The sequence below is a fragment of the Alligator mississippiensis genome, chromosome 1 (assembly GCF_030867095.1).
Source record: "Alligator mississippiensis isolate rAllMis1 chromosome 1, rAllMis1, whole genome shotgun sequence".
In the NCBI taxonomy this organism is placed as follows: domain Eukaryota; kingdom Metazoa; phylum Chordata; order Crocodylia; family Alligatoridae; genus Alligator; species Alligator mississippiensis.
Window position 1 is genome coordinate 158,763,317 of NC_081824.1, and position 13,294 is coordinate 158,776,610.

Genomic DNA, 13,294 nt, shown 5'->3' on the forward strand with positions numbered 1-13,294 from the left:
CCATAAGAATGCACTTATACAATAATAGACAAGAAAGCAGTTGTGACTCTACTGCCCCTAAACGTATCAAATAAAACTACTACATCTAATTTATTCATTTGGTATCCTAAATATTAGATCAATTCAACAATGCCACATGGTCACTGTGTCCTGCTTTGGAAACAAATGTATTAACTTTCTCATTTGACAATTCTCTTCCATTAATTATTGTATAAAATATACCAAGGGATGCTCAATACACTCCCAGTACCAACCATACAAAAGGAAAAATACAGCACTGCTTAATAACTTGGATCTCTTTATGTGTTATTGATATCAAAAGTTATAACTTTGAACTCCAGAATTGTTGTCTCTCTCATCTTTATGGTTATAGAAAGATGTAACAACAAGTGTATCCCAAGACATAAGATATCCACTTCCAGAATTGTTCTTGCTCCATCTACAAGATTTTCAAATATCTTGCTTTGATTTTAAAAATAGTTTTTAGCCTTGAACATACTGGACCAAAATTGTTGCTAGAGTGGCTCAGCCGAGGTCAGTGAAAAATTACTCCAGGGATGCTTTTGGCCTAATATATTTTAGATTTAGTTTCTCAAGGAAGCAAATCCATTGTCTTAGGAGAGATGGTAGTGGATATCTTTTAAGGATATATGGAAGAAACAAAATACAGAACTCTTCACCACAAAGCCTTCTACTTCACAGCACCTTGAATCACATCTTTATGAAATATGTTTTTATAAGTTTCCTCTATGAACAGCTGACTATACAGTACTGTGTAGCTTTAAGGCTCTGGGGAATAAAATACAGGTTACTGAATTGCATGGCTTCCTTTAAATCTTAACTGACTGTCATTGGGTTTTAGGGCTATGCAAAACACTGATAATGACATTTAACAAGATCTGAAATTCCGATAATTCAGTACAATTTAAACTCTATCAACATTTTTCCTTGTGAAAATGGGCTTCTTATTTCCAGAAGTAGTTCTAATTTTGAATTGCAGCTACACTCTGAAACATGGCTGCAAAAATGGCATTGTGATGGTCTGCAGATTGTCTCTCAAGAATCTCCACAAACAGTGCACTTTCTACCTGCCAACCTTGCAAATTCAAATGAGATCTAAAAGACAAGCTGGGCATTTGCATCATCCACACCAATAAAGATTTTGCAGGACAAATTAAATTCTCACGTCATTTTCTATCAAGCCAGATTATGGCCTCAATGATATATGTTCACGTGAAATCGGTTTGAATCTTAGAAAAAAAAATGCTTTGTGTTGATGCCCATGGACATAAAGAATTTGAATAACTTTAATGGATGGATTTCCTCAGCAGGCGTAAAAATGATTAAAAAATAAGTATTAACAGGTTAAGCAGATACAATTCTGAATGGAAAGAAAAAGCAGATCAATTGTTTAAGACAGGGCTGTTCAACTGGCAGCCTGTGGGGCTTGTTGGCACAGCTGCCAGGGCCACTGTGTTGGTGTGTCTCTGGACCCTAAGGGTAAAAGCTGCCACTTGCCCTTAGCACTCCACTGCCTGCTGCTGAATTCAGGGTCTTTGGTCTCCCATAGTCATTGACTAAAATTGGTGGAAGGGGTAGAATGGGGGCGAGCAGTGGCAATGCTCACCTCCTGGGTTCCAGAGCTGCGCCAATGCAGTGGCTCCAGCAGCTATGCTAGTACACTCTCATCTGCCACTGGACCTGAGTCATCTGGCCCGTGAGAAGCCTCGTATTTTGCATTCCGCCCAGAGAGCCAAGTGAGTTAGACACCCCTGATCTGCAATGCACCATTTTTATACAGCCATTTTTCAGAGTAGAATTATGCTTTAGGGGGCAGAGCCTTAGCTGACAATCTCATTTTACTCTCTGGAAGTCAGCGAAGCCACACTAATTAATGCCAGCTGACAATCTAGTCGTCAATGAAAATATGAATATTGTATTTGGACTGTAGCCAGTTGATGGGCAAAACATGGAAAAAAGTGAATGAACTTTTTAAAATGGGAAAAAAAAACATTCCATAAGAGGTGTTCTTAGTTATCAGAGCAATATTTTCCAGATGTGAGACCAGCTGGAACAAAACTGGAACATTTTCACTGAGATTTTCTAGTTTTACACAACCCATCACCTTATCCAAACAGTGACATTTAACTGTTTTTTATGCAAAACCATTATCTCAGAAATGATAAACACTTCAGACTGGGAAAAAAAAATCACATGATACAGCTGCCAGGAAAGTCAGTCCTTGACCTTTATGTGTAAGCACCCTCAGAAATTAGGCATTTCCATAATTAAAGAGATATTGGTATAACATAGAAAAAGTATGATGTTTGAAGGAATTAATTCACTTGACTGAAATCCATTTTGTAAGAAGTTCAGTTATAACGAAAGTTTATTAGATGAAAGAAAACCTCTGGAATTATTAAGCAAAAATGAACAAGGAAGCTGGTGGATCAGTTAAATTCATTTTGAGAATACTATAAAACATTTTTAGATATTGATATTCAAAATACCTGTTCATAAATATCAGCATTTACTCAGATTGTCAAATATTTGGAGGGCACAATTTACATGGGAGAACATCAGCTTATACCTGTGTCTTTTCCTATAGGGGAAATCTGTCCTCCACTATGTATCAGTAACAGCTGGTCTTACAATGACATTTCATAGTTCAGCTCTCAATTCTGCCTCCTGGTTTATACTAACCAGGACAGGAGGTAGGGAAAGTCCTAAAACTGAAGGAGAGGAATCAAAGCATGCTTTTAAATTCAAATGTGAAACATTAAAATCAACATCGAAGCAGAAATGACATTCAATGTCTGAAGTAACAAATTTAAAAGTCTGAAATAATTTAATATAGAGAATATAGTTTAGAGAACATTTTATATAAGTGTGCTTTTTCCTAAAAAAAGACATTTTTTTTATTTATTTTTTGCTTTTTTTGTTTACAGTCTTTTGTCTGTAAATATGAAATGGGGTTACAGCCCCAGTGGATGTCTTCATTTGTTATACAGTAAAAGAGTCTTTTTAGTTCACATTGCTCATGGCAGTCTTGTTTGATGCTGCTTTGTTAAGTTTGTGGTTTAAGCAGTTCGGGATTTTTGTTGGTGGTAAACTTTTGGCGTAGTGAGAATACCAGTCCCTTTCAAACACGGCTTTAAGCTGCTTAATGATGCTTGTGCTGTTCCCAGAGTCTGCTTGGTTGATAACAAGGCCAGCTCCAGCATTCTGAGTAAAAGCATTTCCCACCCAATCAAAATTACCTACAAATAAATGAAGGAACATACAATGAGATTGTGAAATGAAATATTAGCCAATTTCTCCAGGGCAATAAAAAAAAAATCCAGTATTTCTTCCCCCATCCCAAACAACTGCAGGGATATGTTGTTGTTTTTTTCTGACAGTTTGGAAAATAAGTCCTCAGTTTCCCCACCACGATATACAATGCAATTCATGCCTACTTATTTATCACCTTTGGTCAGAAAGCAAAACAGGTACTTTGCTGTTGTCAAGATGGAAGTCCCCATTCCATATTCAGAAACAACTCATTATTTTCTCATAGACACAATTTATAGCTATCAGCATTGCTAGGGATTATTATATATTTGGCCTAATCAGCAGTTTAAAGTAGAGTAATGCAAATGTTCAGACTGATGGATTGTGGTGGCTGTATATTATTCCACTGAACCAGGGAATCCTTCACAGATTACTGGGTGACAGATGTCAATGTAAGAAAGGAATCACTCTTCCCATTTGAACAGATTTCTCTGTAATTTTATTCCAGTTATTATTCCCTGCTGTTACAGGAAGCCTAAAGTAATGAACATGTCAAGCCCTGGTGATAGCAAGGTAAACAAAAGACCTGGGCTAACGGAAGACTAGTAAAAGATGCACAACAAGCAAGAATTTCAGGGATTGGTTTGGTTTTTTTTCATTAACTGGACCTCCAGCAATTCCATGAGTCTATACCCAATATCTCAGAAAGAACAATACTACTATTTGGGGCCATTTTTCACAACCAAATATCTGAACATACATAAAGTCCTTGAAATAAGACAAAAGAGCACATGTTCATTGAATGCCCCAATCCTTGAGAAGGTATCCGCTCTGAACCCTAATTTTGTCCCCTGACCACAGCTCTGCATACATAGTATGCAATAATTATCTCTATCTGTAATAGGGCTGGATCCCACAAAGAGATCTGTATGCTCTTCAGTATTTATTGATGACTACAGGACTTCTAAAACTTTAACACAGGACACTAAGGGTGAGATTCTATTCCCAGATTATATGTCCAGGAGAATTTATGCATGTAAGTGTGATTCTGTGCTGCCACATTCAAGTCTTGAAAATCCATTAATGCATTCATTTTTGTAACATGCCATTATATGACTCTTAAAACAAAGTCACAAAAATGCAGCAAGTTTTTCAGGTGCTTGAGCAGGATGGAAAAGAATCGTATTTAGGTGCCCGAGTCCACTAACAAGTGCCTATCAGTGGAACAGGATCTGGCTTTGGGGACAGTCACATCAGCTATATTAGAAAATTAGAGGCCTGATCTCACATCGTTTCTTAGAATTTTTCCATTGACTGCAATAGAAGCAGTAATTAGCTGTAAATTAGGGGTGTGTTTGTGTTAAAAAGTGATGGGAGCAATGAATGTAGAGTCAGATCTGAACTTCCTCACAGATTAGGCATGACAAAATGCTTCAGGGAGTTAATTTAGCTCAATATATTAAGAAAGAGTCAAAATCAAAGGCTGTGGAGATCCAGGGATTTTATTTTATCGTTTAGGTGATTGGAAATCTGACTCAGGCCCTATGCCCTCACTGATCCAATTGCAGGAGCTGAGCCTAAGGATTAATTTGGCCCCACAGTCACCAACTTGCATAGCTTTCCTTAACAAAACTAATTAGATTGAATATGCAAACTGTATTTCTGGTTGTAGATATCTCATTTATTTTTTAAACACACCTCTTCTGTGCTGTCTTTACTGTATTTGGATTTTTATAATTTAAAGGTACCAGGCTTTAAAACACTTAAAACATAGTGAAAAACTATTTTACTAAGAAGCCACAGAAACTTTATAACATAGCTGCTCTCAGTTTCTTCCTTTCTCTTTCCCATTTGTCAGTGATCAACCTTTATATTTTCTTCCTCCCATGAAATCCTGATTGTCTGAGGCATAGACTTTTTAAAAGTTACTGTAGAATTGGATAGAAATGGAATTTTTCATCATATTGAATAGAGCCAGTGATTAGCATTTTATCTATACAGACTACGTGTTTACATATATACTAAGCTCAAATTCTGAATAAATTAACATCAAGCTATGCCAACACATCTAATCCTTAATTGTACAATCAAACATCATTTGTTTAAAGTAAAGATAAAAACAAAACCAGCATGATCATTGCAGTGATTATGTGATGCTAATTGGGTCAGGACACAACTTGTTTTTTATCTTCATGACTCACTTTTTATACTGCCTTAAAAATATTAAACATCTACTGGTATAGCATTGGCAGTGAGCTAGATGCTTTGTAGACAGATAGGAAGACAATGTACCTACCCTGAATAGCTTAATATCTCCAGAGATAGGCAGAGAAACAAAGAGGATTAGGGGGAGGTGAAGTTTTGAAAAGCAATGTAACAGAAAGGTGTTTAAATATACATTTTGCTCCAGTATTTGGGTATGTTTTATTTTATACATGCATAGTTTTTCCTATTTTAAGAGAATGGTGAGAGATGGACTGAAGAAGTATTCTCGGGAGGACTCCAGGGAGAAAAGAGTGGAGACACTTTAAAGTGGGTCATGGGAGAAATTCTAGATGCCTTCATCAGCAGAATTAAAGATCTAGAAAAGAATACTGGAATTGCCATACTGAATTAGGTTGGTGGTCTGCCTACAATATAGACTATTATCCTGTCTGAAAGTTGCCTTTACAAGATGCTTCAAACACAGATGCAAGAAACTTTTAAATGGACCAGTATGGAATAACCTGTTCACAGAAGAAATTTTTTCCCTTCCTTTCTGGTAAAAGATAGTTCATGATGGTCAGGTGAGGTCCTGGATCACTGGAAAGGGCAATTATTGTGCCCATCTTTAAGAAAGAGAAGAAGGAGGATCCAGGGAATTATTGACCAGGCAGTCTGATCTCAATATCTAGAAAGATCATGGAATCTACTGTGAAACACCTAGATGAGGAAAGGTGATCAGGAATACTCAACATGGATTCACCAAGAGTAAGGCATGTTTGACCAACCTGATTTCCTTCTATGATATGGTGACAAACTTTGTGGATGAGGAGAGAGCAGTGCATGTTATATACCTTGACGTTAGCAAGACTTTTAAAACCATCTCCCACAATATTTTCATTAACCAGCTAAGGAAATACAGACTAGACAAAAGTTGTGTAAGGTGCAAACATAATTGGTTGGATCATTGTACTCAGTCAGTATTCATCAATGGCTGAATGTCAGCTGGGAGGAGGTATCAAGTGGAGTTCCCCAGTTGTCTGTCTTAGGTCTGATTTTGTTTAACTTCTTTGTTAATGATTTTGATGATGAGATTGAGTGCATGCTTGGAAAATTTGTGGATGACACTGAGTGAGGTGGAATTGAAGACATTCTGGAGGGTATTGCTAGGGTCCAGGATGACCTGGATGACTAGAAAAATGGTTGGCAGTCAACTGGATGAGTTTCAACAAGGACAAGTGCAAAGCCCTGCACTTGAGATGGAATAACTGCATGGAAAAATAAAGCCTGGGGAACAACTGGCTAGGCTGCAGTACTTCAGAGACGGACCTGGGGGTTACAGTTGACCATACATTAAACATGAGTCAGTAGTGTGCTCTTGTTGCAAAAAAGAGCCAACATCATACTGGGTCATATCAATAGGAGTATCACTTGAAAATCAAGGGAAGTGATTCTTCGACACTATTCAGCATTGGTGAGACCTCACTTGGAGTACTGTGTCCAGTTCTGGACCCTGCACTTCAATAAGGATGTGAACAGATTGGAAAGAGTTCAGTAGACAGTGACAAAAATGGTTAGAGGTCTAGGAAGCATGACTTATGAAGACAGGCTGAAAGAACTACAGTTCTTTAGTCTGGAGAAGAGAAGCTTGAGGGGGGAGATTTGAAAACCGACTTAAAATACTTGAAAGATGATTATAGAGAGGATGACGTGGGCTCCGAGGAAATATAGGTTGGAGATCAGGAGGAACTTTTGGACTATGCTGGTGGTCAAATATTGGAATAGGCTACTTATGAAAGCTGTGGAATCTCTACCCCAGGAATTTTTAAGAAAAGGCTGGACAGACACTTGGTTGGGATGCTTTAGTCAGTGCTAGAATCATAGAATTACAGAAATTAAGGGTTGGAAGGGACCTTGAAAGATCATCGAGTCCAACCCCCTGCTCTGGGCAGGAATACTGCTGACATCAAATTATCCCAGCAAGGTGTCTGTCCAGTCTCCTCTCGAAGACTTCCAAGGTTGGGGACTGCACCACCTCCTTGGGAAGTCTATTCCAGATTCTGGTCACCCTTACCATAAAGAAGTTCTTCCATACATGCAACCTGAACCCATCCTCTAACATGGCCATTGCTCCTTGTCCTCCCCTGGGGTGCCCTAGTGAACAGTTTTTCTCTCAGCTCCTGATATTCACCTCTTACATACTTATAGACAGCCACCAAGTTCCCCCTCAGTCTTCTCTTCTCCAGGCTGAACAGTCCCAGATCCCTTAGTCTTCCCTCATAAGGTTTGTCCTCAGGGCCCTTAATCATTCTTGTGACCCTTCTCTGGACCCTTTCAAGATTCTCCACATTTTTTTGAAGTGTGGTGCCCAGACCTGTACGCAATGCTCCAGCTGGGGTCTCACCACTGCTAAGTAGAGAGGAAATATCACTTTATCAATGATTTAGATGAGCCCACATGATTTAGAAGTATCACTTCCTTAGCCCTGCTTGTGATGCATCAGCTAATGCATCTCAGTATGCTATTAGCTCTGTTGATTACAATGTCACACTGGCAGCTCACGTTCATCCTGTGATCAGCCATAAGGGAGGGAAAGACGGATCGAGGTAGTCAACCAAAGACTGCAGTGCTGGTGTCATCATGAAGGCTTCAGCTTCCATGATCACAGTCTGCTCTTTGGTGAGGGAGGCAGCGGTCTGCTGGGAAGAGATGGCCTCCACTTCACTGGGGAGGAAGCTCTTCTCAGCCAGAATGGCTGACCTGCTCAACTGGGCTTTAAACTAAGCCTGCCGAGGGATGAGTGAACAACCACCAAAGCAAGCCCGCTAGGCAATACCTACAGAACCAACAGGTTAGCGCACCCAAGGGATTCCACTCCTACCCCAGCCCTGGAATGGTCTCCTCCTGGGAACGTGAGGAAACCTAGGGCTCCCAATGAGACGTTTACTGTCTGTACATCAATGCCAGGAGCTTGGGGAACAAACAGGAGGAACTGGTCCTCCTGCTAAACAAGAATGACTATGATCTCATAGGAATAACAGAGACCTGGTGGGACTCCACCTATGACTGGGCCACAGGTATAGATGGCTATACTTTGTATAGGAGAGATTGTGCAGACAAAAGGGGTGGGGGTATAGCTCTCTATGTCAAGTATAGCTACACATCCCTGAAAGCTGACACCCAGGGAGGGCAACTAAAGACCCTCTTGGTTAAAATATGTGGGGAATGTGGCACAGGGGACACAATGGTAGAAGTCTACTATAGACCCTTTAACAAGGAACAAGAAATTGACCAGGAATTTGCCAGGGAACTGGCTGAGTCTACATGCTCTCAGTGCATGGTTGTCAACTGCCCAGATGTTTTGTGGGAAGAGCACTCAGCCAAATCCGAATGGTCACAAAGCTTCCTCATGTGTGTGGATGAATGCTACCTGACCCAAGAAGTCTATGGACCCACAAGAGGTAAAGCAGTGCTGGACCTGGTACTGGCTATAGGGGAAGATCTAGTCAGCAACCTAAAGATCAGAGAAAAGCTGGGAGACAGTAACCATGAGCTGATCACTTTTACTATCCATCACAAAGCTGGCAAGTCAGTCAGCAACACAGAAGTCTTCAACTTTAGGAAAGCTGACTTTGATAAGGTCAGGAGGCTTATTGTCAAGGCCCTAAGGGACCAAGACTTGGAAGGGAGAGAAGTCCAAGAGTAGTGGTCACTCCTTAAGGGAGTGATCCTGGAAGCACAAGGGATGTCCATCCCATCTCAGAGGAAAGGTAGCAAAAGGGAACAGCAACCCCCTTGGCTCAGTAGGGAACTTGTGGACCAACTACACCAAAAAAGAGAGGCTTATAAAGGATGGAAGATAGGAATCACCATAAAGGAGGATTACTCTGCACTTGTCCGTACCTGTAGGGAGTGAACCAGGAAAGCCAAGGCTGCAACTGAATTCCACCTGGCTACACATATCAAGGACAATAAAAAGTCCTTTTTTATATATGTGGGGAGTCGGAAGAAAAGCAAGGGTAACATTGGACCCCCGCTAAACCAAATGGGACAACTGACAAGCGACATATATCCTCCTAGCCTATATTGATGTCACTGGTTACTCCTCCCAAGATGAAGTACTCTGAATTTATCCTTATTGAACTGCACCTGGTTCTGTTCCACCCGCCTTTTCAGCTTGTCCAGGTCTGCTTGGATCCGTATCCTATCCCCTAGTGTGACTGCTTTTCCCCATAACTTAGTATCATCTTCAAATTGGCCAGCATGCTTTCCACATCCTCATCTAAATCATTGATAAAGATGTTGAACAGCACAGGGCCAAGAACTGAACCCTGCAGGGCACCACTGGTGACCTCCCTCCAAGATGATACAGACCCATCCACTAATACTTTCTGGGTTTGACCCCTTAGCCAGTTCCCAACCCACCTGACCATGGACTCTGTCAGCCTACAGTCTCCCATTTCTGAACTCCCTTTCCCTCCAGTCCCTCTTGCCATAGGGACTCTCCCACTATTTTCCTAAGGTCACTGAAGTCAGCCTTCCTGAAATCAAGCACCTCTGGCTTACTGGCTGACTTTCCCTGACCTACAATGGATAGTGAATTCTATCATCTCATGATTACTATCTCCTAGATTACCTTCAATCCTCAGGTATCCCACCAGGTCATCCCCTTTGGGTAGAACCAAATCCAACAAAGCCTTCCCCCATGTCAGTCTGTTCACCTCCTGTACAAAATGAAGTTCTTCCACGCAGGTCAAAAACCTATATGACCGGTCAGATCTGGCCGAGTACTCCTCCCAGCAGATGTCAGGGTAACTGAGGTCACCCATGACAACCACGTTCCCTTGAATGTGCAGCCTCCATCAGTTCTCTGGAAAATTCCAGATCCAGTTCCTTCTCCTGGTTTGGCAGTCTGTAGTAGATGCCTATCATTAAGTCCCCTTTTTCTCATCCTCCCCATATCTTGACCCACAGGGTCTCAAGTTGCCCTTCTCTCAAACCAATTTGGGTCTCCACGGAGACATACTGGTCCTTTACACACAGGACCAGTATGCCTTCATCCTTTCCTTTTTCCCTACCCAATCCCTTCTGTGCATCCTATAGCTGTCTATGCATACAGCCCAATCACGCGTGATAATTTTGCCTTGAGGAAGGGGCTGGAACAGATGACCTTGTGAGGTCCCCTCCAGCCCTACTCTCCTATGAATGTATAATCCTACACCCTGAAGAATGATGATTTACATCCTATCCACATGCCTGAGGCTTGTTTTGGTTTTTTTCATAGAATCATAGAATCACAGAAGTAGGGTCAGAAGGGACCTTGTAGATCTTCAAGTCCGACCCCCTGCCTGGGCAGGAGGGAAACTGGGCTTAAATGACCACAGTCAGGTAGGCATCAAGCCTCTTCTTAAAGACCCCCAGTGTAGGAGCCAGCACCACTTCCCTTGGAAGTTGGTTCCAGATCCTAGCCACCCTAACTGTGAAGTAGTTCTTACGGATGTCTAATCTAAACCTACTCTCCAACAACTTGTGGCTGTTATTCCTTGTTATCCCAGGGGGCGCTAGGGGAAACAAGGTCTCCCCCAAACCCTTCTGGTCCCCCCTAGTGAGTTTATAGACGGTCACCAGGTCCCCCCTCAGCCTGCTCTTGTGAAGGCTGAACAGGTTCAGGTCCCATAGCCTCTCATTGTACGGTCTGCCCTGCTGTCCCCAGATCATGCGGGTGGCCCTCCTCTGGACCTTCTCAATGTTGTCCACATCCCTCTTGAAGTGGGGTGCCCAGAACTGGACACAGTACTCCAGCTGTGGCCTGACCAGTGTCGCATAGAGGGGGAGGATCATCTCCTTGGCCCTACCTGAGAAGCACCTGTGGATGCACGATAAGGCCCGGTTAGCCCTGCCGACTGTGACCTCGCATTGTCAGCCCATGTTCATCTTGGAGTTAATAATGACTCCAAGATCCCTTTCTGCCTCTGTGCTCTCAAGAATGGAGTTTCCCATCTTATAAGTGTGCTGCTGGTTACTACTGCCTAAGTGCATCACCCTGCACTTGTCAGTATTGAAACGCATCCTGTTTTTGTTAGCCCACCCCTGCAACCTATCCAGGTCTTGCTGCAGTCTTTCTGTCCCTACTAGTATGCCCACCTCACCCCAAATTTTGGTATCATCAGCAAATTTAAACAGGTTGCTTTTCAACCTCGTTGTCCAAATAGCTGATAAAGAAATTGAACAGTGCGGGCCCATGGACCGAGCCCTGGGAGATTCCGCTGCCCACAAGTCTATTTAATGTAATTGTGGATGGAAGCAATTATGCATTTATTTCTGTAGCTTGAAAAGATACAAGGTGAGAAAGGTGAGAAAGACAATGGAAAAAATTAGGAACGTAAGAAAGGAGTGGTAAGGTAGATCCTCTTTTGTGTAAGGCCTTCAGTGCAAGAAAGACCTGAAATCTGATACAGGCATCTGAAGAGGATTTGGATAGTGAGAAATGCTGAAAAGAGTGCTGATGTCAGGAGCTTCATAAAAGAAGCCAGCGAGAAGGAAGCTATAATACTCAAGACGAGAGACAACAAAGATCTGGAAAGTGCTTTGGTAAAGGGGAGGGAGATAGGTGGATTTTGAAGATGTTTTGTATAAATCAACAGAATTTATGTAGGAGAAATAGCAAAAGAAGATAGGGATGATACAGTGACAGACCTATATTTCAGATGACAATGAGCTTGTGATGAACTACATTTATAACATTGCATTCATTCTTGTGTCTCCTACCTATGGTCTTATAAAGTAGTGACAATGATCAAGAGGGCATAATATGCACAGCCCAGAACTTTAATTCACTGCATACTCTAAGATGGAACTAAGGAGCTAAAGTTCCTTGAAGAGGTGGAGTGGTGGTAGAACTTCTCAAAACTATCCTCAGCCCCCAGGCTAGCATGACCTTTAATATTAATCCATATACAGGGAATAGCATCTGGATCTCTTATCATGCCACCAAATTCCCACCATGGTTGCAGCAGAGAGAGAGGAACCATGGTTCTAAGTACTATGTAACAAGTCAGGTCTGAAGAAGCCTGCCACTAAAGCAAGTACTGTAGCCTACTTAAAATTAAAATTTTCATTCTTGGACTCATTCAAATCTCCTGATGGAGGAAACATGTTTTAACTTCTAAATTCAAAGCAGTTTTCTACCTACCTAAAAGCAAACCTCTAGTTCCAGAGCACAGCTCAGGTGGTTGCACTGTGGAAAGACTATGTTTTTCTCCTCTATTTAATATATATTTTATTCAGAATGAACTTTTACACTCAGCTGTCTACAGTAATATTGTCAAATATGCATTTAACCTGCAAACAATGACTTCAGATTAGGACCAAGCCATCTGCAGTTCAGTGCATGTGGTCTGAAATCATGAGAGTGTATAGTGAATCGGCATAACTAGAGAAAATTCTAAAGAAAACCAGGGTGGCTGTCCATTTTACATTTCCCAAGATGCCCACAAATATTATGATGACATAGGAAATCATGAGATCAGTCACATTTCATGGAACTAAAGAAGTCATATATCAAAAGGATGTGTTGGATCCCCCAACATATTTCCAAGCCTGTGCCCAATTCTTCTATGGCATTTTAAGATTGTTCTTCCAGCCTACTTTTTCAGAATTCAAAGCATCATGAATTCCCTTGGGAAACCAATTCACAAGAAAGACAGAATGCAACTCATCTTATTCAGACAACAACTCTGTTCTGGGAATCGGAATTCCTTCCTCAATGTTTAGTTTGCAGAAATGTTCTCCAAGTGGACAAAAATACCCAGTATGCATT

The 13,294-nt window shown here is 41.3% G+C and overlaps 1 protein-coding gene across 6 annotated transcripts in view; it reads right to left on the reverse strand.

Moving 5' to 3' along the window:
* Positions 1-281: 281 nt before the first annotated feature.
* PLD5 (phospholipase D family member 5) overlaps positions 282-13,294 on the reverse strand; it is a 316,921-nt gene continuing 303,908 nt past the window's right edge. For all 6 annotated transcript variants that reach the window (XM_019500651.2, XM_019500652.2, XM_019500654.2 and 3 more), the window contains one exon: positions 282-3,260. In XM_019500651.2, coding sequence (XP_019356196.1) covers positions 3,025-3,260 — 236 coding nt within the window. In that variant the 3' untranslated portion in view covers positions 282-3,024. The remainder of the gene's footprint in view (positions 3,261-13,294) is intronic.